The sequence below is a fragment of the Crinia signifera genome, chromosome 6, assembly GCF_055691185.1.
Source record: "Crinia signifera chromosome 6, ASM5569118v1, whole genome shotgun sequence".
In the NCBI taxonomy this organism is placed as follows: Eukaryota; Metazoa; Chordata; class Amphibia; order Anura; family Myobatrachidae; genus Crinia; species Crinia signifera.
In genome coordinates this window covers 207,546,525-207,572,895 of record NC_139222.1, presented here as the reverse complement: position 1 = coordinate 207,572,895, position 26,371 = coordinate 207,546,525, and the positions used below count along the sequence as shown (strand labels likewise).

Genomic DNA, 26,371 nt, shown 5'->3' with positions numbered 1-26,371 from the left:
GCAGATGCAGTTGCTGAGGTCACCAGTATCTTATTTTGGAGAGAGGAATAATGCATGCTGACAGCAGGATGGAAGTAACATGATCACACGGAAGTCTCCAGTTTCCTAAATGACTGTAGTTCTGTAGCTATGACCTCAAGTATATGACAAGCAACTTAATATATTGGTACACGGTATTCACGGTTAGCTGAGGGATTGAAGGACCAATGGGCACGAAAGGTGTTTGTCGTAAAAAAAACCAGTTGTATGGGAAAGTTGGAATATTATATATAACGTAACACTATCATTAATTACAATAACAGTATGTGTCACTTTTAGCTATGCACAGATACTTAACGTTTGCTCCCACAATAGGGGGGATTCAATCCTGTCTAAGATTTAACCCTTTGAGTACAAACATCTATGAGAGATGCACAAAATGCCAGCATCACTCACAATTGTCATATAAATTCAAATAAAAAATGCTGTGTAAAAAGATTAAAAAAACAACCAGACATTGAAAAGGTCGAATGCAAATTTGACCTAATCTTGTTGAAAACCGGCAATGGGCCTAATTCAAATCTGACTGCACGGCTGCTAATTCACAGAACCCTGCAATCAGATATATGGCATATACTGTGAAATCCTGCCTCGTACAAGCCTGCACATTTTCCTTTCAGGGCTTGCGAAAATTTGCTGGATCGATTATTCACTGCAAATCCATTTGCAAAATGCTCACCATCGAATGATTTTTCCACTGTGTGCAGTCTGTGCGTAACCCAAGACTTAAATCGCCAGCTGCGATAGAAACAGGCTGATCGGGGCCAGAGCTGACATCACATGACTTCCCCTCAAATGCCTGCGTTTTCCCTGATACTCCCAGAAAACAGCTGGTTAGCACCAGTTTTCTGTCAGTCACTTTGTGTATGGCCAGCGATCAAAATAGTAGCAGGACTTATCACATGATGGCCTCATGCATGCATTTTATGGGCTGTGCACATGGGCAGTCTATTGATAATCGCCCAGCCTGCTAAATCGCAGACGTGCGATCAGATCTAAATTAGGCCAGATATTTCTCCCAGTCAGAAATATCGACCGGATTTGAATACCGCTAAATAAGTCTTTTGGGCTCGGATGTCAAGTTAAAATGAATTGGATCCTTGCAAATGCCCCTAAATCGCTAAGTGTGTAGGCCCCTTTAGTGGAACCGGGGTGATGATGAGTAAAGTGGTTGCTTTCTATAACTACCAATGAGCAACAGTCAATTTCTACACCTCTTACTCTAATCCTAAGCATCACTAATGCCCCCTTTCACACTGCACTAAAAAAAAAAAACAACGGTGTTTTGACGATTTTTAACAGTTATAAAACGATAATATGTACGGTCTGAAAGGTGCAGAGTGATTTTACCGTTTCCAAAAAACAAACAAACAAAAAAAAAAAAAAAGTTTTTTGGAAACTGTAAAAAAAAAAAAAAAAAAGAAAAAAAAAAAAAAAGCAGGGTCCTACCAGTTTCAGACCCGTTTTTTTTTTGCTGTCTGAACAGGTCTGAAACAGTACCCAGGCAGCAGTGAGTACTATTGGTCCACAGCGCAGTGCATATGTAATGAGCGTCCGGCTTATTAAATATGCACTGCGCTGGCTCAGAGGGGACCAGCTAATGCTCAGTGTCAGACCCCTACCCAGTGGCCTGGCCTGCAGGGGGCATGAACTCCATTGTCACCATAGTATGTCCTTGCTGCTGTAAAATGTACTCCGGAGCAGAACACAGATCATCATCTCAGGTGCTCCAGCTCCATGACCTACACAGATTGACTGAGGAGCCGGGTTGTCGCTGCGTCTGACTGTGAAAAAGGTAGAGGTACTTCCAGCACACTATTTCCCTTTGAGAGCCGATCACTGCGGCCAGCAGTGATCGGGGGGGCCTGCGGAACCCCTCCCCCGACGCAGCCCTCCGCTCTCCTACTCTGCGCCTACAAGCAGGCTGTGTATTTCACCCACTCTACCTGACAGCAAAGTCAAAGACACCAAGAGCATCAACCAAAAGAGTCACCAGGCTGCCCCGATGCTTACACCAGGTACGCGGCAGAGTAGAGTGCCAGACATAGGAGGGCTCCGTTACAGATTGGGTCACCCCTGGCATTAACTCCCTACACCTCCGCTGCATGCTGTGTGTTCTCATGCTGCTTAACACCGCAAACCTGCTTTAGACCAGGTATTTACATGCGATGTGAAAGGGGTTAAACTTGCTCTGACCAGTTTTAAATACCTGGTCTAAGCAGGTTTTGCGGTGCAAAAGCAGCATAACATGAAAGCGGGTGATCAGTACAATTCTACATACATCAAATTATTTAAATTGCCCAGTACATCCTTACAGCTTGAGAAAGAAAGTCTTCAAAACATGCTTAGTTTTACCAACATAAGTAAGAAATTATTTAACAGGACCAGTGACCAAATGCTGAGCTCTGCTTACCTCAATGTACATATTTCCATGAACCTCTGAAGTGACATCCCGAGGTAAACCACTCCGAAGATGAAGTCCATCACAGTTCTGTGATACTACATGTTTCACCTATTATTGTATAGAGAGGAGTACACCAATAACACATACAGAAGATACAGGAGATTTTCAAAGAGAGCTGGATAAAATGATGAGGGATTATTATCAGAACAGTGTGTGTGAAGAGCAGTGGTTCCCAAACTTGGCGCTTTAGTAACTTCCAGTGTCTGGGGGCACTTGCAGGGGTGCGGTGGGTTAGGGAACCAGCACTAATTAAAATTATTTATGTAATACCCAGTATTAGTGCTTGTGGCTGTCAATCATAACATTTGTGGACAAACAGAAGGGAATCCTGTCCCTCACCACATAACCAAACCCAAATATGATATATAGACACAATTTATTTAATATAAAAAGAAACTATTGGCCTATGGGTGCCGTAAAAAAATTCTTACTCTAGAGCAGTGGTAGCCAACTCCAGTCCTCGAGAGCTACCAACAGTTCACATTTTCCAGACAACCTAGCTGATGCACAGGTGCACTCATTACTGACTGACACATTTTAAAAGATCCACAGGTGGAGCTAATTACTTCACTTGTGATTCTGTGAGGAGATCTGGAAAACATTAACTGTTGGTAGCTCTCGAGGACTGGAGTTGGCTATCCCAGCTCTAGAGGGCACCGCAATTAAAAAAATGTTTGGGAACCACTGTGGTAGAGTGTTATTTAAGTTGAGATGCTTCAGCTCCTCTACATACAATAATGGAGAACCAAAGAAAAGCACACATGATCCCGATAAAAAGAATAACTAAAGAACTAGGGAGCCATTATGTGGAAGAAAACTATACGTGATTAGCATTACTGCCCAACAGCACTGGGGCCATGGGAACCATATGTGTGGAGATAGTATGTTCTTACTGCATTTGCATGGGTTTAATCAGCGTGCTCCAGTTACTCCTAATGCTTACGAGTATGTTAAATCGCTTCAGGCAAATAAAAACTGAACACGAATATGTGATCGGGAATATAGATTGTAAGCTCCATTGGGGTAGGGGCTGCTATTATCAAATGAAATATCCTCTGTAATGCACAATACAATTTACTAGTAGAGCGCAACATCACTGGAGAAGATGCTAAAAAGCTCTAACATCATCTAGTTCCCAACCAACCAAGTTTTTGTTAATGCTGCTCGTATATGGACGAGCTGTGCTTATTTTGGACAAATTCTCTGCCCAGAAAATGGCTTTTTCCCTTAAATATAAAGCTGGCCATACACTACTGTGATGTATATCAGCAGTGCATGGCAATCCAACCGCCCTTGAGTCGCACGGGACCTTTCCGGGCAGCAGGATCGCATGTGATACATTTCATGCAGCCCGTTCCCCGCCGCCGGGACGGGGGTCCCAGTCGGAGGTCGGACCCGCATGCGGATCGGATGTCAAACACAATCTCGTCCCGATCGGTCAGAATCGGTCCAAACTGGACTAGTGTGTGGGTGCCTAAGAGGATGGGTATGCTTTTAAAATCATAGGGAACAGGAGACAGCAGAGGTTGTTACTATTCTGACACATTTGCTACAGAAAGACATTGGTGCAATGCTTATTGTTAAGACTAGGCAAAACCATCTAGAAGACAGCACAGCACATAGCATCGGAGAGCAGTTGTAATCTCTTACCAGCCCTGCCCGATGTAGCTGCGTAATACACATGTGTGTGAACGTTGGCTGAGCTTCACTTAGATCTCCAGTACTATGGAAAAAAAACAATGTTTGACAAATTATTAACTTAGTAAATTATCATCATAAACCCCATAAAACAGGCTAGTCTCTTAGGATGCCCTCACCTCACACTCCTGCCCTTATTCAGAAGAGTCCAAACACCACTAGGTCCCCGATAGTCTGGGATAGCAGCTGCCTGTAAGAAGCAAGCAGACAACATGTAAAGAATCACCACTAACCTTCTGCTAGACTACTGGATATAGTACCTCCATGACATCACTAACCCATTCTTACGCTGTGTTTACATAAACATTGGTTTCATATACAAAATGTTTCATTCCACAGTGTGTTTGACAGGTGCTCTTAAATTTAACAGCATATGCCAAATTATACTAGTACATCAAGCCAACCCAGGCATTACCTGCAACATACAAGATTTGTAATCCTACAATACCAGTGAATTGCTAACTGGTTACTGTAGTGCCCTATGCCTTCAGACATTCTACCACCCAGCCTGTTCCAAACAACAATCATACAGATTGAAACCTTCACATTGGTCAGACTCAAATCCCCGCTCTGCAGCAATGTGTAAACGCTCAAGTTCTGCCACCTTCAGGTTAGTGCTACCTTAACAAGTAGATGTAATAATGCCCTCCTACATTTTGACTGTCTGTAAATACCGTTTGTTGTATCACTGTCTCCTTTGTAAAGCACTACGGAATATGCTGTGCTATATAAGAAACTGTTAATAAATAAATAACCAAGTATAAACTCACAGTGGTATATTTACTAAGGTTATGGTATACGGGATCAAAGGGGTGGAGGTCTTCAATACCATGGTCAACAGCGTCTAGTTAGATGCCTATACTTGGAGATCGACAGAAGGTAAGCAGCAATGGGAACCTGGTCGACATGGGTGTTTGGTCTTTTCTTTGTTCCGAATGTCAGCTGCATGCCGCATGGCTCGGACAGGCCTCTAGCATGCCGCATGGCTCGGACAGGCCTCTAGCATGCCGCATGGCTCGACTAGGAACGGTATATGAAGGTTAAGTGGCTGGTTCTGGAATTGATAAGCTTGCCTAAAGAGGCGAGTTTTCAGTAAACACTTGTAGGTTTGGAGACTGGAGGAGAGTCTTATTGTGCATGGGTGGGCGTTCCACAGAGTGAGTGCAGCCTGAAGAAAGTCCTGCAATCGAAAATGGGAGAGAGTATAGACGTCTAACTAGACGCCATTGACCATGGTATTGTCGACCTCCTCCCCACCAATCCACAGTCCGGATACCATTTACTAAAGTGTGGGCTTTTTGGAAGTGGAGATGTTGCCCACGGTAACCAATCAGATTCTACTTTTAATGTATCTAGCACCTTTTAGAACAGGCATGGCCAAAATATGGCCCTCCAGCTGTTGTGAAACTATACATCCCAGCATGCCTTGCCATAGTTTTAGCATTCCCTAAAAGCAAAATTGTGGCAAGGCATGATGGGACAACAGCTGGAGGGCCATAGCTTGGCCATGCCTGTTTTAGAAGAGAAGAGCTAGAATCTGAACGTTCCCATCGGCAACATCTCCACTTCTAAAACCCACACTTTAGTAAATGTGGTTTATTTTATTTCTAATAATTATAATCAGTAATGTATGCTTTAAATATTATTCTCTTTTCAAATGTGTATGGAATACCAAGAAAAAGAAACAAAGCATAATACTAAGTAGGACAACAAACAAAGGTTTCCTTGATTTGCATACAAACATTATTTCCTATTTGCATGTCCTTGTGCAATTCTTTCTAAAGTCATACATTTATATTCTTGTATGCTTTGAATAATTGTTACACATTGCCCTTTTTGTATCAGACTTAACTTTTAAGCACTTTATTGCTGGATTGGAATGCATATCATAACAGGTATGGACAATAATATTGCAGTGGCTAATCTCCAAATATTCCCAGTGTGAGTGGAAAAAGATAAGGCCCCCATTCATCAGAAAGATATTGTACCCAATCGTACAATCTCAATTGGTTGTATGACAGATTGTGAGTACATTGGGTGTCCAAAAACCACCAACGACTGCCGGGGAGTTGAAGGGAAAATGTACACAATCATGATTGTAAAGGCCCCATTAGAACAATATATCTGATGCTGAAATTGGATGCAATTTCCCTTGAACTCCTACTGGACCTTCCCGGGAGTGATTGAATCCAATTTGGTACTTTGGTGTTATTTTGTGCATGCAATTTGGTCCAATAAATTGTATGAGATTTATCTGGCCAAATTGCATGTGTACTATACTTTCTGCAATATATCGCATCCGATATATTGCATGCGCAAAAAGCACTCTTTCCATTCGATTCCGACAAATCACAGGTGCAGTCCGACCAACCTAGAGGCTCCCATCCGACTCTCAAGGGACCGCGCATCGGATCGGATGGAAAACACAAATGACGTGGCACTTTTCAGACGATATATCGGCCCAAAAAATCTAAATTGGCCAAAATGGGGCAAAATTGTTCTAATGTGAGGGGGCTTTAAGACCGGTCTTTCTGATGTATGGCCACCTTTACTGTTCATGCTGCCGTTTCTATAATATGACCTATAAATATTTCAATGCACCCATACCTCGATTCCCAAAAACATAATCAGGAATGCTCTTTTAACCAACTTCAAAGGGCTAAAACATTCTGTCGGCCATGAGGCCCCTTTACTGTGACAGATGTGGGCTCTCTCTTACCGTGCTGATGCCAGCTCCAGTATAGATCACCATATTCTTTGCTCCACGCACAGCTTCAGCCAACTCTAGAACCTTCTTTTGAAGCAATTCTGCTGCATCAACAACCTGAATAAGCAATACACAGTAATTATCAGAAGCATTATCCATAACATCAGCAACAGACAGCACACTAAGCATTAACATTTGCTAGTCACAATCAGCATTGGCAAAACACCATTAAAACCACTAGGATCAGGTTTTATTTCACACAAAAAAAAAAAATGAATTGTACTTACAATGATTTAATTTCTTCGGAATACTTCATGGCAGCCCCATTCAATGGGTTAAGGCCCCTTCTCCCATTTATAGACAAAAGGTTTTTTTTTCCTTAGGATCTGCCCACCACTGGTATATAATCCTGCTCCTCCCTTCTCTTCCCAGTCTTTTGAGTGTCTCCACCCATGATCCTAAGAAAAAAAACAATAGACAAGGAGGGAGTTTATGGGCTGCCATTAAGTATTCCGAAGAAGTGGAATTATCCTAAGTATAATTAGCGGATTTCTTCATCCTACTTCATGGCAGCCCCTTAAAATGGGACATACCAAAGCACTAACAGGAGGGCCCATACAATACCTTAAGCCAAAGCCTGACTGAGGACACTGCTACCAAAGTGCTCCACCATCACATCATGATTCAACACATAATGCTTAGAAAGTAAGCACTGAAGACCAGCTAGATGCAGCACAGACTTCTGTGATGGACACCAGAGCCTCCTTAGTCAACTAGACAGACATCGCTCTGGCGGAGTGTGCCTTTATTACTTTTGTAACATTACGAACAATCTTATATACAAACTTAAGGGAGCGAAGGGAGTGCTCTCAGCAGCTTTGGTTTTTGGAGGGGCCAGGAGGGAGCACTGCCAGTGTCTGTCTGAGTAGTGTAGTGCGGTGAAGGATCAGTGGCGGTGGCAGAATTTGAAACAAACAGTTTAAAACACTAGGCGACCCTCTGATTGGTTGGTATGCTACTCCGCGCCCGCCTTCTTCCAGCACCCAATGTGCCATTACAGACGGCATGCGACATCAGGTGCTGGAAAAGGGCACTTTTTGCACCATGAGATGCGATGCAATGTTCCATTGCATCAAATCACAGAAGTGTATGTGCACCATTATCATCATCTTGTCCTCAGACAATCTTCTGTCCAACAGAACTCTAAAAAGCCCCATACACTACACCGATATGTCTGACCCCGAAGTTAGATGCAATTTCCCTTGAACTACCCGGGACATTACTGGGAGTGATTCCATCCAATTTTGGACTTTGGTTTTAATTTTGCATAAGATAGCTCAAGCAATTAATCAAGCCAAGATAAATTGCATGAGATATTTATGTAAGTGTTTCTCAAACTCGGTCCTCCACAGTTCACATTTTCCAGGTCACCCGACAGTTGCACTCATTAGTGACTGACACATTTTAAAAGATCCACAGGGGGAGCTAATTATTTCACTTGATTCTGTGAGGAGACCTACAAAACATCCACTGTGTGGGGTCCTGAGGACAGGCTTTGAGAACCTGCATTTTATGTTATAGAACTGTACCACAAGATATACAGTATATGAATGGCTGGATAAGGGGGCTAGAGGGACTGGAAATGCCAGTCAAACTTCCTGCAATATATTGCATGCACAAAAAGCATTCCTTTTTCAAAAACAGTTTCTGAGGGTCCTGATAGTGCAAAGGCCCCTTACAAAGCATCCACGGAACTATTGGAAATGTTAGAGGATCTTCGACTGCCATCCTCAATACTGTCAGGAACCGAGATCAAAAAGGTAGAATGATGATTGCCTCCATTGTATTCCTCAGGACCCTTGAAATGAGAGAATGGAGGGAAGATGTAGCCCATCTTGAAATCCCACTTTTGGCATAGAGCATCTGTTCCACAGTAGCCTGCCATGTTGTACCAATAGTGCCTGGTAAACGTATGGATGGACGACCACCCTGCTGCTTTACACAGATCTACTGCCAAGGCTGATTCTTTCTCAGCCCACGATGCGGCCACTGCCCTAGTAGAATGTGCTTTGAGCCCCATGGGCGGTTCTTTTCCTCTGATCTCATATGCTTTAATTATGCATAACCTGATCCATCTTGCTATTGTGGCCTTTGAGGCCATATGGCTCTTGTTTCTTCCACTTGTAAGCACAAATAGATTCTTTGCCTTACGAAAACTCTTGACTCTTTCTGTATAAACAGTCAATGCCCTTACCAGGTCTAGCTTATTCAACCGGTCTTCTTTCTCATTCCCTGGATTCATACACAACTATTTCCTGATTAAGATGAAATTCCGATACTACCTTCGGCAAAAACTTAGGATTTGTACGTAACACGACTTTATCACTAAAAAAGTTCAAAAATGGCTCCTCAGCCCATAACGCCTGCAGCTCGGATACTCTCCTCGCTGAGGTAATTGCTACTAAAAAAATAACTTTCCAGGTAAGAAGACTTAGATTAATTTCTTCCTGAAAAAAACGGCGTACATATTTATTGTCAGCAATTCTACGATCCATCATTGCTCCAAGCGCTGCCACCTGTACTTTAAGCGTATTGACTGCTAGTTTCATTTGTAAACCTCTTTGAAAAAACTCCAAAATAGAAGAAATTTTCTTCGGAATCATTTGATTCTCACGACACCAATAAATGTATTTCCTCCACACTTTATAATAGGACTTTGAGGTTGAAGCTTTCTTTGCCTTCAGAAGTGTGTTTATAACATTCTTTGAAAAACCTTCACTTCTTAAAGAGTTGACCTCAACCGCCAGGCCGTCAGCCTCCAGGCCTGCGGCTGCGCCTGACGTACTCGGCCTTGTATCAGAAGGTCCGGTGTTGACGGGAGTGTCCATGGTTCGTCTACCGCCATCTGGAGGACTTTGTTGAACCAAGCTCTCCTTGGCCAAAAAGGCAATATTGCCAGAACTTCTGTCCTCTCTCTCTGGATCTTCCTGAGTAATTTCGCAATGATCGGGAAAGGTGGGAACACATATGCCCTTGCCATGTTCCAAGTGGCCGTCAACGCATCTATCTGTGATGCTTGAGGTTCCTGAAACCTTGAGAAAAAACTGGAACTTTCCTGTTGGCTGCTGTCGCCATAAGGTCCACTTGTGGAACCCACCACCTGCTTGTTAATGCTGAAAACACTTCGTTGTTGAGTTCCCATTCGCCTGGCTGACATCTTTTCCTGCTCAGCTCGTCCGCGACTTGGTTCTCTTTTCCCGCAAGAAAGACTGCTATGATTGCTGGGACCTTGGTTTCTGCCCATTCGAACAGCTCTGTTACACCTTTCATAAGTTGACGACTTCTTGTGCCCCCTTGTCGATTGACATAGGACACTACTGACTGATTGTCGGACCTCACCACTACTTCTTTTCCGACCAGCTCTTCCTAAACGAACTGACAGGCCAGCACCACAGCCTTCATTTCTCTCAAGTTCGAATGCGCCTCTCGCCAAACTCTTGACCACTCGCCTTGGGCCACCTTTTGTCCGCAGGTCGCCCCCCATCCCGACTGACTGGCGTCCGTAGTCACTACAACTTGTTCGATTGTTGCAAACGACTTGCCTCTTTTTAGACGGTTCTTGTCCGATCCTTGCTCTTTCCGTCCCACTGCGCTAGGAATGCGTTTTGTAATTTCCTTGTGTGCCACCTGGCCCACTGTACTGTATCTAGTGCCGCTGCCATGAGGCCTAGTACTGTCATACAGTCTTTTGATGACACCACCATTTTTTTTGGACATTTCTCTTGCCTGGTTTACAATTTTGTTTCTTCTTTCTTCTGTTAGTTTTACTGTCATTCTTTGAGTGTTTATCACCACCCCTAAATATTTTATCTGTTGAGTCGGAGTCAAATGGCTTTTCTCTCCATTGATTAGCCACCCGTGCTCCCTTAGACACTGGATAACTTTTTCTGTGTCCCTTTTCGCCGCTTCCTCCGATTTTGCGACTACTAGAATATCGTCTAGATATGGCCAAAGGGTAACACCTTCTTTCCCTAGTTTTGCTATTACCACTACCAAAACCTTGGAGAAGGTTCTCGGCGACGGGGCCAGGCCGAATGGTAGTGCCGTGAATTGGTAACAAACGCCTTGTATACAGAATCTCAGGAACTTTTGGTGTTTCCAGAAAATGGGGACGTGTAGGTAGGCATCTTTTAGATCTATAGATGTCATATAGTCTCCTTGCCTGAGATCCGGAAGAATTGATCTGATTGATTGACTATCACAAATTGGTTCAGTTTCCTTAAGTCCAATATGGTTCGAAAACCTCCTGTGGCCTTCTTTACTATAAAGAATCTGGAGAACCAACCGATCTGCCTTTGATCGTTTGGCACAACTTCGACCACTTTTTGTTGTAACATTAGATCTAAGCTTAAGAACGCTTCCCGTTCTTCTTTTTCTCTGGGGACTGGTGATTCCAGAAAACACCTTCCTGGATACTTTGAAAACTCTATTTTGTATCCAGTGTGTGTTATCTCTAACACCCACCGGTCTGTGGTGGTTTGTTGCCAGACCTGGTGAAATTGCAATAGCCTGGCCCCTACCACCGGAGTCCTGGCGTCATTGACTATCCTTCTGGAAGGTGGACTTATTGTCCTTTCCTCTTTGGGTCCGAAAATTCGTCCTTGAATTCCATGACCCTCTCCTGAATGCTCTCCCTGGCCTATAGGCCCTTGTATCTCTATAGTCTTGCGGCTGAAACCTGCCAAACCTGCCGGTGGTATTCTTTTTTGCCACCTTGTCCTGGGGCAGCCATACTGACTTGCCCCCTGAAATCTTTGTGATTAACTCATCCAGCTGTTTTCCAAACAAGTAGTTCCCTTGGAACGGTAATGAGATCAATTTGTTTTTTGACTGGACATCAGCTGCCCAAGGCTTCAGCCACAGTGCCCGTCTAACTACGGCTGTAGTTGCTGCTGCCCTGGCCGCTAGACGTATTGAATCCATGGAAGCTTCGCACATGAACTCAATGGCCAGCTGGATATCCTGGATACTTTTTAGCAAATCAGATCTCCTGATACCGTCCAACAAATCTGCCTCTAATTGGTGACACCATCCCCTAGCCACTCTTGACGTGACCGCCATAGCAGCTGCCGGCTTTAGGGACGCACCCATCATAAGGTGTTGTTTCCTTAACCCCAATTCTATTTTTCTGTCCATGGGGTCCTTAAAGATATTCGCTTCTTCAAGCGGAAGCGTAGTCTTTTTAGACAGGCGTGCAACCGCTGCATCTACCTTAGGGGATTCATCCCATGATTGGACCTGATCCTTTTGAAAAGGGTACATTTTCCCTACTTTTAAAGGAACCGTGACCCTTTTGTCAGGCACCTTCCATTCCTCTGCTATCACCTCCTTTAAAGACTGGGATAGAGGAAATGTTTTCCCCTTTTTCTTCTTATCTTTAAACAATAGTTCTTGAAGATTCAAATCCTCTTGTGGGTCTTCTATATTAAGGGCTGTATGGATCAACGTGAGCAAATTGTCCACCATATCTGGATTAAAATCTTCTTCAGATTTATCCAGCCCTGTATCATCATCATCGTCAATATTCTGACTTAATATAGGCTCCTTAGCTGGCCCTTCTATTGCATCATCAGAGTCCTCACTCAAGACTGCATGTTTCCTTTTGGCCGTTATTTTAACCAAATCCTCCTTGGTTACAAAAGAACCTGCGAGTGCACTTCTAAGCATCTCCACCAGGCTTGCCATCTGCGCCGGAGGCAGAATCTGAGGCGATTTACATCCATCGCAAATATTGCCCACATGCTTTTCTGGCAGCAAAAGATCACATAAACTGCATTTAGGCACATTGACTTTTTTGGCTTAGCCTTGGACTCCTTGTCCTTGCTTGACTCTGATCTACAACACAATAAATAAAAAATATCTCTTAACCTCAGAAGAAAAAAATCCCTGCAAGCTATACACCAACAATCACAGGGATAAAGGCTTACCCTGACTTTTTAACAGACTGCCGTTTTTCCTCCTCCATGGTATCAGGGGCGCAGCACTAACAATAATAAAAACCAGAGTGAATCCATCATATGGAAAAAAACATTTCACTCCTCTTGCATAATGAGTGATCCTACCTGCACCACTTTGCAATACTAGGTAAGCAAGCTTCCTAGTCCACAGCTGATAACACAATACACAGCAGCACTTCTCAGCAACAATGCTAAACCTATTCAAACACACAGAAAAATACATATGAGCCCAGCGCTCCTTACAAGTGGTGCAGTGGAGGGATAGATAAGCCAGAAAAATCAACACCGTTGGTGGTATAGTGCTTACCGGCGTCTCCGCGTCCTCCGCGCGTTCTCACAGAACGCTGTCCCCCGACTTCCGCCACACTCCGGCGGAAGTCGTCACTCTTATGCGCCGCCGCCGCCTGATGATGTCCGCCCGCTCTCCCTATGGATGAACGCAGGCCCGGCGTGACACGCGCATCCACGCTGTCCGTGTGCCACGCCGGGGACGCCGCCACCTGTAGCTCGCCCTGGGGGTCGCATGCAGCACCTGGAGCCGATGCTCCCAGAGGCCAGCTCAACCTCTCCTCCGCCTGCCAGAATGCCGCAGCGGTGGCTTGGGAGATATCTGCACTTCACAGGGTAAGCCCTACACCTTCACTACCCCGGAAAGGGAAAAAAAGACACTGAGCCAAGGAGGAGGCGCCCTAATATAGGGGGATGGTGTCTTTTTTTCCCTTTCCTGTCACTACCCACGGGGGAGGAACCCATGTTGTAATGGCTGCCATGGGGAGGTAAAAACTGTGGATCTGCCAAGGAAGAACCTCTTAGACATAAGTGACTGTCTTCCCACCAAGATAGAGACTTTGCGGGCGCCGATATCCTTATCCAATGACCCAAGGGAGTCTGGAACCGGGAACACCTTAATAGAGCCAATTGAAGCTCTTTCATCCCCCATTTTGCCTAGAGAGCAAGACTTATAGCCGATGACATCATGCCCATCGACCTTAAGGCCATGCATAACTGAACCTTTTCTCTGTTTTGAACAATGCCGGACAATTCTTGAATTTTGATGCATCTTATTTCTGAAAAAATATAAACTCTATTGTATCTATTATCATACCTAGAAGGTTGACCGCAAAATCTGACCACTTAGAGACAGATTCCTTTGATTGACCTGTGATAAGAAGGTCGTCCAGGTAAGCCCAAATAGTAATGCCTTGCTACCGGAGGCTGGCTATTAAAGTCACAAGAACTTTTGTAAAGACTCTCGGAGAAGATTTCAGGCCGAAGGGGAGCCAAGTAAACTGGAAATTCATTCCTTTCATGCAAAATCTCAAATATTTTCTGTCGCCCTGACTGATTGGAATATGGAAACAGGCGTCCTTCAGACCTATAGACATTAAAAGGTCTCCTCTATTTAGACACATCAGGATAGACCTTGAGGTTTCAATAGGAAACTTCTTTCTACTTATTCTCCTGTTCAGACATCGCAGATCCAGTATATTCCTGAATCCACCTGGTGAATTCTTCACAATAAAGAGGCGGGAATAAAAACCCTTCTTTTCCTATGACCTTGGAACTTGCTCCACTGCCCCATGAGTTGATTAAATCTCTCAAACTTTCTAGTAGCACTGAGACTTCCATTTCCATACTTGGCAGTTTTGAATTTACGAAAGTATAGTCTTGGCTTGTTGAAATACTCTAATTGGTAACCTTTGGTTACTATATCCAGAATCCATTTGTCCTGAATGCTTATTTTCCAGTATTCTGCGAGTTTTTAAAACCTTCCCACAAGTGGCCTCCTCTATTATTGGGCCGACAAAAAGTACAACCTTGACATACCCAAAGAATATCTACCTTTATACAGATATCCAGGCCTATAAGACTTTTGCTTACTAGAGGTTCCTTGCCAGAACCAGAAGTCACCTGAACGGAACGCACAGACGTCTGGCGTGCTACCCAGAAGTCGCAGTCACGCCGGATACGTTGAGACGCCGATTAGACATGCCGCAGTGGGCTTCGCACAAACATATGGGTACAGTACTAGTCCATGCCACCAGCATAAAGACAAGAGGTAATAATCCGACCCAGCCTCAGCCCCAGGAACGGCAACACACAATAACAAACACCTAACTAGCCTGACTACACACTAGGAGACAAGAGGAAATACTGGGAGGAGAAGGATTATATACCAGTGGTGGGCGATCCTAAGGAAAAAAATACCTGTCTATAAATAGGAGAAGGGCCCATAACCCATTGTAAGGAGCTGCCATGAAGTAGGGAGAAGAAAAATGTAATATTTCTCTGAATATAAAGAGTTGGCCTGCAGAACTGAATAAAACATTAAATTGGAAGATATTTATTTGAAGCTATCATTCTAGGTAAAATCTAGACAAGATCATCATTGTAAAGCTGCCCATACCGGGCTGTCCGTTCTGTGCTTTGAGGTGCGCGCTCCCGCGGCACCTCATCGCACAGTACAAAAAGTATGTGCTGCACATACTTTTTGTACTTCGGTTTCATCAAATTGCATCGCATTGCATGCACAACGGATGCACATGCAATGCAATCCGTGCTATTGAAGCCCACAACGCACGCCCGCATCGGGACATGTATGGGCTGCTTTATGAAGAATACAAATTGAAAACAGCTGCCCAAGTGAGCACTGATTAGGTATTACGGGTGGCAACTAATTTGCCACAAAACTGTAGATAATTGTCAGAATCCCCCTTTGTATTGTAATTGGGCCTACACACGGGACTACACTGCTGAGTGATCTGAGCACTGTAGATCGCTCAGCACACAGTGCTGCACAGCAATGTGTTAGCCCTGTGTGCGGAGCGATCTGTCAGGGCTAGTGTTCTCCGGTGAGAACATTGGCCCTGACCGGAAATCTCACTAGATATATACTGCATACAGGATAATAATCTCCGGTCGATATCACTGTGTGGGGCCACGCATCGTTATCACTATGGCCCCTACACAGAGCGATGTAGGGCATTTTTTAAGCGATCCAGTTAGATCACTTAAAAACACCCTGTGTGTAGGCCCCATAAGACTCCGACATACTCATAGGGTGAAATGTAATAGGATGAGATATTCAAAAAGTGAGAGATTTGGTAAGAAATCTCCAGATTTTTTTAAAGCTGCAATCATTTATACTGCAAAATCAAACTGGTTTTGCAGTCCGCTTTTTACAAAAAAAACTGGAGATTTCCTACCAAATCTGTCAATTAATGAATCTCTCATCCTATTACATTTCCCCCTAATATTTGGAATGGACATTGAAAAATGTTATCTGCATGACATGATTATAAACACCAGAGATGGCCATAATCATGGAAAAACACATCATACACCATTTATAGACATTAACATTAATCATCATGATGGTGGAAAAATAAACACTATTTTAGGTAACAAAAAGGACTCTTTCTATATTACCACAAAACAATAGCATAAAAAGGTTTCTGACAGGTAGCTACTATTTTTTGCTTCATTACCAGTGATGTACCTATGGTAACCCCCACCCATCCATTCACTCACTCTTAAGCTTGACTACCCGACAATATTCACAATGACATCTTCAACCCATCCATTCACAATTCTAGTCTAATATCAGGGACGAATACATGATAACTACCATCACCCACCCTGCCAGACGACTGCCCTCACCCAGCCTCCCAGCGACATACCCTGGCCAGTGCCCTTACCAAGCTTCCTAGCGACGTATCCTGGCCAATGCCCTCACCCAGCCTCCCAGCGACATACCCAGGCGACTGCCTCTAACCCTCTCTCCCAGTGACGTACCCAGGCGACTGCCTATAACCCTCTCTCCCAGTGACGTAGTAGTAGTACATTTATTTATAAGGTGCCACAGTGTCCGCAGCGCCGTACATAGCAAACAAAAAACAAAGGGAGGGATAGGCTAATCGGAAGAAGTGGGTTTTGAGGGAGCGCTTGAAGGAGGTAAGGGAATCAGAAAGCCTGATGGGTGGCGGGAGGTTGTTCCAATGCAGGGGGGCAATGCGAGAGAAGTCTTGGACACGGAAGTGGGAGGAGGTGATTAGGCGAGAGGTCAGTTGGCGGCAGAGCGAAGAGGACAGGAGGGAGTGTGGATAGAGATCAGTGAAGAGAGGTAAGGAGCGGTGGAGGAGGAAAGAGCCTTGTAGGTGGTGGTGAGGAGTTTAAAGAGAACCCGGCAACTGCCTCTAACCCTCTCTCCCAGAGACGCACCCAGGCGACTGGCCTCACCCTCTCTCCCAGTGACGCACCCAGGCGACTGGCCTCACCCTCTCTCCCAGTGACGCACCCAGGCGACTGGCCTCACCCTCTCTCCCAGTGACGCACCCAGGCGACTGGCCTCACCCTCTCTCCCAGTGACGCACCCAGGCGACTGGCCTCACCCTCTCTCCCAGTGACGCACCCAGGCGACTGGCCTCACCCTCTCTCCCAGTGACGCACCCAGGCGACTGGCCTCACCCTCTCTCCCAGTGACGCACCCAGGCGACTGGCCTCACCCTCTCTCCCAGTGACGCACCCAGGCGACTGGCCTCACCCTCTCTCCCAGTGACGTATCCAGACGACTGTCCTCACCCTCTCTCCCAGTGACGTATCCAGACGACTGTCCTCACCCTCTCTCCCAGTGATGTATCCAGGCGACGGTCATTACCCTCTCTCCCAGTGATGTATCCAGGCGACGGTCATTACCCTCTCTCCCAGTGATGTTTCCAGGCGACTGTCATTACCCTCTCTCCCAGTGATGTTTCCAGGCGACTGTCATTACCCTCTCTCCCAGTGATTATCCAGCCGACTGCCATTATCCACTCTCCCAGGGGTTGCAGTCATGCAAGAATGGCTCCAGGTGGCTACTGGTCATGGATTTATGGTGACTGCCATCACCCACCTCCTTAGTGGTTACCTCTAGCATTTCCATGTTACTGCCATTACCCACCTACTGACTGTCACACTTGCATGGTACAGCCTGCTGCTTGGTGACCAGACATGTAGCAACAGCACGCATCATTCACCCACCCACCCGAATACCGAGAAGACACACAGACCTCCTGCTCCCGGTACCGCAACCGCTCCCTCCGCTGCCGCTGCTTCTCCAGCTCCTGCACCAGCTCCGCACAGCTCTCCAGTAGCGCCCGCTCCCCGGGACTTCGCTCTGCTGCCGGCTTGCACAGTATCCGGGAGATCTGCAGAGAGACGGACAGTTACATCTGTCGTTCCCCGCTCCCACATACCGCAGCCTCGCCGCTCTGCCCGTTACCTGTCTCCGCCGGTCCCGTTGCTGCTCACGCCGCACAATTTCTTCTCGAGCTTCCGCTTTCCTTTCCGCACGTCCCATTATACCGGTAACTTTCTTCTTTTGAGATTGAGACCAACTTCCGCTTCCGTGAGTTACCGGCACGGGAAATGGCGTCATATTACTAATATAAATAAATAATGCGCAGTCACGTGAGATCCGCCGCACGTTTCATAGTGCTATTTTGCACACACTGGTTGTGTCGAGATCCACTGTTCTTTGACGAGGATGTGACATATGGTGAGGGCGGAAGTTGTTAGATGTCCTCACAGCGTTTTTTATTTTGCACATTTTTTTTTTTTTACATACAGGCTGGATTCTACCCTCACTTTGCTGGCCACACATTTATATGCATACCCTCCAACATGACCCATTCCATTAGGTACAAAATTCTCTGTTTCTGGACTTCCCTGCCAGTGGCAATTGCAGATGTGAGGCTGCAGCACTCCAATATTCAAAGAGGGGAGCCACACCTACTGCCACCCCAAACATCACTGTCCTGGACTCACTGACAGTTGATGTGACCCCCCTCTTAGAATTTTGGACTGTGCAGGAGCCCCACCTCTGTAATTGCCACTGGTAAGGAAGTCCAGGAACAGAGCATTTTGTACCTAATGGAATGGGTCATGTTGGAGGGTATGTTATATCCCCCCTCCAGGTATATATGGACTCAGTGTCTGATGGTACAAGTCAAAACCAAAGTGGTTCTTGCCGTCAATAAGCCCCACCCCTATTCCTGTAAATGCTGTGATTCACGGCCCTGGGTGCGGCAAAAAAGTGGCCACTTACCGCTAACCCAGATGTCTCTAGGGATGGCCATCGTTGCCATTGCCATCGATAGTGCTTAACTATGCAATGGATGACCTTCGATATATTTACATATCGATGGTCATCCATTTTATTTGATTGATTGGCCTGTGGGACAATCAAAACGCAGGGGACGGGGCTATGCTCTGTGTCCTGGCAATTTAAAACAAAAAAAACATTGTTTTGCTATTCCATCGATGGAGGGAAACCACCTGGTTCTCCCCCATCGATGGCAAAAGGCATCGGCCATGAACTATCGATGATTTCAAATCATCAATGGTCGATGACATCACTAGATGTCTCACAATGCAGTCAACTTCAACAGGATGCCAGTCAATCACTCCCCGCCAATGCGTTTCAACAGCAACTGCTGTCTTTATCAAGGCCTTGATAAAGACAGCAGTTGCTGTTGAAACGCATTAGAGAGGAATGATTGATGATCTTTAAAAGAACAAAAGATACCTTTATATGTTCACTTTTGTGAGTAGGGTACGCATCCCCTTGTAGCTGAGTCATTATACCCATCTCCCCATTCCATATTCTGATAAGGAGAGAGAGAGAGATGGGCGCTCTGCCTGGGTGCCGGCTGCTCAGTCTGGTTTGTCCAAACCTGGGTTCAATGTTAGAGATACGGGGGTGACTAGCGCTCTGGCTTTAAACTGAAAATAGGAGTGATGTAGTATCTGTAAGGCTGGATAAGCAGCAATTATGATGTAACCAATAAATGTGATAAAATAAATATTTTATTCGATATAAATGGGTGTAAATACACCATATGGGGTGCGGGTGGAGGGGGGGATGGGAATGTGGAAAATGGGGCTCTCTGCAGGGGTGCAGGAGGGCGGGTGCTGGCTAACACTAGCCTGAGTCCAGATCGATGGGATAGGAAAACAGAGCACACCCTGCTTCACCTCCTGAGGTGAACGCAGTCCGTGTGTTCTGGGGGGAATGGAAATTGGAGGATGAGTCCTTCTAGCGGTAACCGCTGTGCAGGTCCTGGATGGTAACAGAAAGTCTCTCGCAGTAGGTCAGTGTAAGTATGCCAGGTGTCGCTCGGGGAATCCCTGGCGGTGTACCTAACACTTACCTGGTGCCCGCTGGAATCTTCAGTAATTCCGTCCCACGCCGCTTCGCTGTAGACGGACTTAATCCTGCTGGTGTCTGCACAGCCGTGCAGATCACCAGTGTAGAAAACCGTGTCGCTTCCACAGGAATAGAGGCACTTCCGGGTCCCGCTGGCGTGCGTTTACCGGGTGCTTCCAACTCCTGGAGTGACACGGGCTGCACTCCCGGTGGGGAGGAGACTGCTGGAAAGGTCTTGAAGGTGTGCAGGTGTCGTCCAACGCGTTTCAACCCCGCTGGGGTCTTTTTCAAGGATGTCTGTGCTGGGTATGAGCATCGCTCTATAAAGGGTGTTCCTTAGACACGCCCCTTGTAGGAGGGTGTCTATTGGTCTGTGTGGTTGTCAATTATCAGCTCTGTGTCTGTGCCGATATTACATGATTTCTTCAGAAGAGAAAAGAGTCACATACGTTTGCAGGGTTTGTGTGATGCTTCTTTTAAGTTGCTCCATGTGATGGTGCATGTCGATATCTCCATTAATGTTTAATTTAAATGGGTGGTTGACATGAGTAGTGTCGACTGCATCTCCATGACGACATGAGAAGCAGTGATTGAATTGGGATAGGGTTGTTGTACACACATGAGGGGTGTGTAAGGGAGAAAAGAAAGGGGATAACCCATCTCAACGAAAATGGTGTTGGTGCCCTGGGGTAGTAAGGTGGACACATGTCGTGTCAGTATGTGTGTCTACTATTGTTGCTCATGCATATAGTTAAGGATTTATTTGGATAGTGCTCCTAGGTTAAATTCTATATTAAGACCTCTGGGCTTGAGTGTCTTAAGCTGGTAAATCCAGAACATCTCTCTTTTGTCCAGAGTGGCTGCAAAGTCGCCCCCCCTCCAATTCCTTTTAGGGGCCTCAATTGCTGTAAACTGCAGTCCTCTTGGGTCACAATTGTGTTTGTCTTTAAAATGTGCGGATACACTATGTTGCTCATAACCTCTTTTTATGTTCCTCACATGCTCGTACAGTCTGGTGCCTAGTGTTCTTATGGTCCTACCTACATATTCCATATTGCATGGGCATTTGATGAGGTATATGACACCTGTGGAGTTGCATGTTAAGTGCTCTCTGAATTTGAAAGTTTTATTGATTGTGGTTGAGTGCCATGTGGTATTTGCCTTGGTGCTGATATCATGCAGATTCTTACATCCTGCACATCTGCCACAATGGAAGAAACCTGTGCTGTTGGTAAGGGTGCTCTGAACAGAAGTGGATGGTTTGATGTGGTTTTTTGTCAATTTTTGTTTAAGGTCAGGGGCTTTTCTATATACTATTTTTGGTTTGTCTTGAATTAATGTTCTGAGGTCTGTGTCTTCTTGCAGAATGTGCCAGTGTTTCTTTAGAATTTTCTTGATGGTGAGTGCTGACTGGTTATATTGGGTAATGAATAGAATGTTGCTGTTGTCTGTGCTCTCAGTTTTGTCTTTTATGGTCAATGTGTCTGTCCTGTCTGTGTTGAGTATCTCTTGCTGTGCAGTTTCAACTAGTGTGGGGTTATATTGTTTTTCTAGAAATTGTTGTTTGAGCTCATTTGATTGTGTGGTGTAGTCTATGGTTTTGGAACAGTTTCTTCTCAGTCTGCGGAACTGACCTTTAGGAATGTTATCTAACCATGGTCTATGGTGTCCGCTGTTGTACAGTATGTAACTGTTCACATCAACAGATTTTTTGTAAGTCTTGGTTTGGATGGTGTTATGGTCGATGTATATTTCTAGGTCTAAGAATTGTACTGACTGTTTGCTGTAGTTGGTGGTGAATTTGAGGTTGTTATTGTTTGTGTTGAGGGTTTGTATGAAGTGTTGTATAGAGTCCTCTGGACCTCTCCAGATGAAGATTATGTCATCAATATATCTCCGCCACAGGATCAAATTGTCGCTCCAGCTATGCTCACCCCAGATATGGTCCTCCTCCCATTTCCCCATAAATAGGTTCGCATAGCTGGGCGCCACTTTTGATCCCATGGCGGTCCCGGTGGTCTGTAGATAAAAGGAGTTATTGAACCAGAAGTAATTGTGTAGCAGTATGTAGTCAAGTGATTTTATTAAGAATTCTGTGTGTTCTGATGGTAGTGTGGAGACGGTGTCCAGAAAGTGTTTGGTGCTGTCGAGTCCTTGTTTGTGATTGATAATAGTGTAAAGTGAAGTGACGTCGCTGGTGGCTATCCAATAATCTTCCTGCCAGTCTATGTGTTGTAGTGTATTGAGTATGTCTGTTGTGTCACGGATGTAAGATGGTAAGTTTTTCACTATCCCTTGTAGGAAATTATCTGTGTATTGGGCAAGATTGGCGGATAGTGAGTTTATTCCTGATATGATGGGTCTGCCGGGTGGTTTTATGGGGTTTTTGTGCAATTTCGGTAGGTAGTAAAAGACTGGTATGATGGGGTGTTCTGTTTTGATAAATGTGTATTCTGCCTTGTTAAGAATCCCAGTGTGTCTTCCCTCTGCTAGGAGGGTGTCTAGTTCCTTTTTATATGTGGATGTGGGGTCTTGTTTCAATTGTAAGTATGTCTCAGTGTCTCCTAGAATGTTGTGTGATTCCTGTATGTAGTCAGTGGTATTCAGAATGACGATGCCCCCCCCCCCTTGTCAGCTGGTTTTATGGTGATGTGTTTATTTTTCTCTAGTTCTTTGATGGCCTGGGTTTCTTTTTTAGTGAGGTTAGGTGTTGTAATTTGTGATTTCTTTTGGTCAATGGTTTCCAGGTCCCTGGCTACCAATGCTTCAAAGGTTTTGATGTGGTGACTTTTGAGATATGTGGGGTTAAAGTTAGATTTCGGTCGTAGGTTCGTGTGTTGATATTTTTCAGTGGTGTTTTGATGGTTCCTGATGATGGGGTTTGAATTGAAATATTTCTTCAGACATAATTTTCTAGTAAAAGTGTGTAAGTCACAGAAGACGTCAAATTTATTCGGTTTGTTACTGGGTGCGAATTTAAGTCCTTTGGTAAGTACAATCTCTTGGTCTGGGGTCAGTGTGGTGTTACTGAGGTTGTAGATTGGGGTGATGCTGGTGCTGCTTGCTGTGTGTTTGTCTGTTGTTTCTGTTTTTTTGTGGTCCTTGGTGCCTCCTCTGCATCCTCGTCTTGTTCTATTTGTCGTTTTTTGGTGTTTGTACTCGCTGTTTTTTGGCTGTCTAACAGGCAGGCCATTCTGCCTGCCTCTGTCTCTAAAAAAAGGTCCCCCCATGATGCCTCAGTCGTGGTGTTTGTGGTACCTCCTTGCACTGTATTGGTAATGTTTGTGGTGTTTGGGTCTTTGTTGTTGGCTTGGTAATCTCTAAGTGTGTTCACCCACCCTTCATCAAAGGAGAGTTTTGCTAGATTGTCATAGTCTACTTCCTCCTCTATTTCATGAATAGAGAATGATGTACTGGAAAGGCTGTCATTGGAATCTTGTGATATGTCACTGGTGTTCAGGTCTATATTTACATGAGTGGTGGTATTAGTCGTCTGTTGCGTTTTAACGATGTTGTTTATTTTGTGTAAGTTGGTCTGGTATTGTTGGTAGGTAAGACCTTTGGTTAGGTAGCTGGTTCGGTCTCTTTGTCTGGGGTCTGTTGCTCTGGTCTTGGCTTTCGTGGGTGTCTTAAGAAGACCTAATGGTTTCTTAGGTGCCTTTGTACGGGGGGTTCTGTTGGTGTTGGGTTTGATGTCTCTGAGAATCTTTTTAAATTTGTTTTTAATGAGTAGGTCCTCTGTCTTACTGAGTCTGTTTTTGGTAATATTCTCAATTTGTGTGAAACCCTTTTCTGATGTTAGTGGTAGAAGTAGCTGATTTTTTGTCTCTATGTCTGTGTTAATGTTTAGTAAATCTGAGTCATGTTTCTGAATGACTAGTTTTATGAGTTCTTTTGAACAGTTATGAAGAATGTTTCTCCAGTCTGTCATGAACTGTTGGTCATCTGAATGGTGGGCTGGTGTCTTTTTTATTCTAAGACCCTTGGGAACAATGTTATTCTCCAGGTACCACCCCAAAATCCTTTTATCCCACCATATTTTGGTTTCCTTTTGTAGTAGGGCTTCTAGCTGTCTGAATTGTGTGTAAAATTCTGCTGGGTGAATGGTGTCTTGTGTGGACAAGATGTTCTGGATTTCAGCATCTGCTCTTTTGTCCCTATCCAATCTGAAATCTGTGATCCCCATAAGTTGTCTATGTTTATGGGACCTATAAGGGCTAGCTGCCACACTCCTCGGACAATGGGTGGTCAGGAGAGAGAGAGAGATGGGCGCTCTGCCTGGGTGCCGGCTGCTCAGTCTGGTTTGTCCAAACCTGGGTTCAATGTTAGAGATACGGGGGTGACTAGCGCTCTGGCTTTAAACTGAAAATAGGAGTGATGTAGTATCTGTAAGGCTGGATAAGCAGCAATTATGATGTAACCAATAAATGTGATAAAATAAATTTTTTATTCGATATAAATGGGTGTAAATACACCATATGGGGTGCGGGTGGAGGGGGGGATGGGGGATGGGAATGTGGAAAATGGGGCTCTCTGCAGGGGTGCAGGAGGGCGGGTGCTGGCTAACACTAGCCTGAGTCCAGATCGATGGGATAGGAAAACAGAGCACACCCTGCTTCACCTCCTGAGGTGAACGCAGTCCGTGTGTTCTGGGGGGAATGGAAATTGGAGGATGAGTCCTTCTAGCGGTAACCGCTGTGCAGGTCCTGGATGGTAACAGAAAGTCTCTCGCAGTAGGTCAGTGTAAGTTTGCCAGGTGTCGCTCGGGGAATCCCTGGCGGTGCACCTAACACTTACCTGGTGCCCGCTGGAATCTTCAGTAATTCCGTCCCACGCCGCTTCGCTGTAGACGGACTTAATCCTGCTGGTGTCTGCACAGCCGTGCAGATCACCAGTGTATAAAACCGTGTCGCTTCCACAGGAATAGAGGCACTTCCGGGTCCCGCTGGCGTGCGTTTACCGGGTGCTTCCAACTCCTGGAGTGACACGGGCTGCACTCCCGGTGGGGAGGAGACTGCTGGAAAGGTCTTGAAGGTGTGCAGGTGTCGTCCAACGCGTTTCAACCCCGCTGGGGTCTTTTTCAAGGATGTCTGTGCTGGGTATGAGCATCGCTCTATAAAGGGTGTTCCTTAGACACGCCCCTTGTAGGAGGGTGTCTATTGGTCTGTGTGGTTGTCAATCATCAGCTCTGTGTCTGTGCCGATATTACATGATTTCTTCAGAAGAGAAAAGAGTCACATACGTTTGCAGGGTTTGTGTGATGCTTCTTTTAAGTTGCTCCATGTGATGGTGCATGTCGATATCTCCATTAATGTTTAATTTAAATGGGTGGTTGACATGAGTAGTGTCGACTGCATCTCCATGACGACATGAGAAGCAGTGATTGAATTGGGATAGGGTTGTTGTACACACATGAGGGGTGTGTAAGGGAGAAAAGAAAGGGGATAACCCATCTCAACGAAAATGGTGTTGGTGCCCTGGGGTAGTAAGGTGGACACATGTCGTGTCGGTATGTGTGTCTACTATTGTTGCTCATGCATATAGTTAAGGATTTATTTGGATAGTGCTCCTAGGTTAAATTCTATATTAAGACCTCTGGGCTTGAGTGTCTTAAGCTGGTAAATCCAGAACATCTCTCTTTTGTCCAGAGTGGCTGCAAAGTCGCCCCCCCTCCAATTCCTTTTAGGGGCCTCAATTGCTGTAAACTGCAGTCCTCTTGGGTCACAATTGTGTTTGTCTTTAAAATGTGCGGATACACTATGTTGCTCATAACCTCTTTTTATGTTCCTCACATGCTCGTACAGTCTGGTGCCTAGTGTTCTTATGGTCCTACCTACATATTCCATATTGCATGGGCATTTGATGAGGTATATGACACCTGTGGAGTTGCATGTTAAGTGCTCTCTGAATTTGAAAGTTTTATTGATTGTGGTTGAGTGCCATGTGGTATTTGCCTTGGTGCTGATATCATGCAGATTCTTACATCCTGCACATCTGCCACAATGGAAGAAACCTGTGCTGTTGGTGAGGGTGCTCTGAACAGAAGTGGATGGTTTGATGTGGTTTTTTGTCAATTTTTGTTTAAGGTCAGGGGCTTTTCTATATACTATTTTTGGTTTGTCTTGAATTAATGTTCTGAGGTCTGTGTCTTCTTGCAGAATGTGCCAGTGTTTCTTTAGAATTTTCTTGATGGTGAGTGCTGACTGGTTATATTGGGTAATGAATAGAATGTTGCTGTTGTCTGTGCTCTCAGTTTTGTC

General features: G+C 45.1%; 1 protein-coding gene across 4 annotated transcripts in view; it reads right to left on the bottom strand.

Annotated features, from left to right (window-relative positions):
• The window catches only part of LOC146008898 (ethanolamine-phosphate cytidylyltransferase-like), a 48,453-nt gene extending 30,083 nt beyond the window's left edge, over positions 1-18,370 (bottom strand). For 2 of the 4 annotated variants that reach the window (XM_083148700.1, XM_083148701.1), the window contains exons 1-6: positions 18,186-18,356; positions 17,974-18,111; positions 6,921-7,025; positions 4,321-4,391; positions 4,154-4,226; positions 2,453-2,551 (exon numbers count right to left, since the gene is read on the bottom strand). In XM_083148700.1, coding sequence (XP_083004826.1) covers positions 2,453-2,551; positions 4,154-4,226; positions 4,321-4,391; positions 6,921-7,025; positions 17,974-18,111; positions 18,186-18,341 — 642 coding nt within the window. In that variant the 5' untranslated portion in view covers positions 18,342-18,356. Of the gene's footprint in view, positions 1-2,452; positions 2,552-4,153; positions 4,227-4,320; positions 4,392-6,920; positions 7,026-7,195; positions 7,216-17,973; positions 18,112-18,185 lie in introns of those variants that run through there. The other 2 variants (XM_083148703.1, XM_083148702.1) reach the window with 2 other exon arrangements.
• Between the last annotated feature and the right edge of the window lie 8,001 nt (positions 18,371-26,371).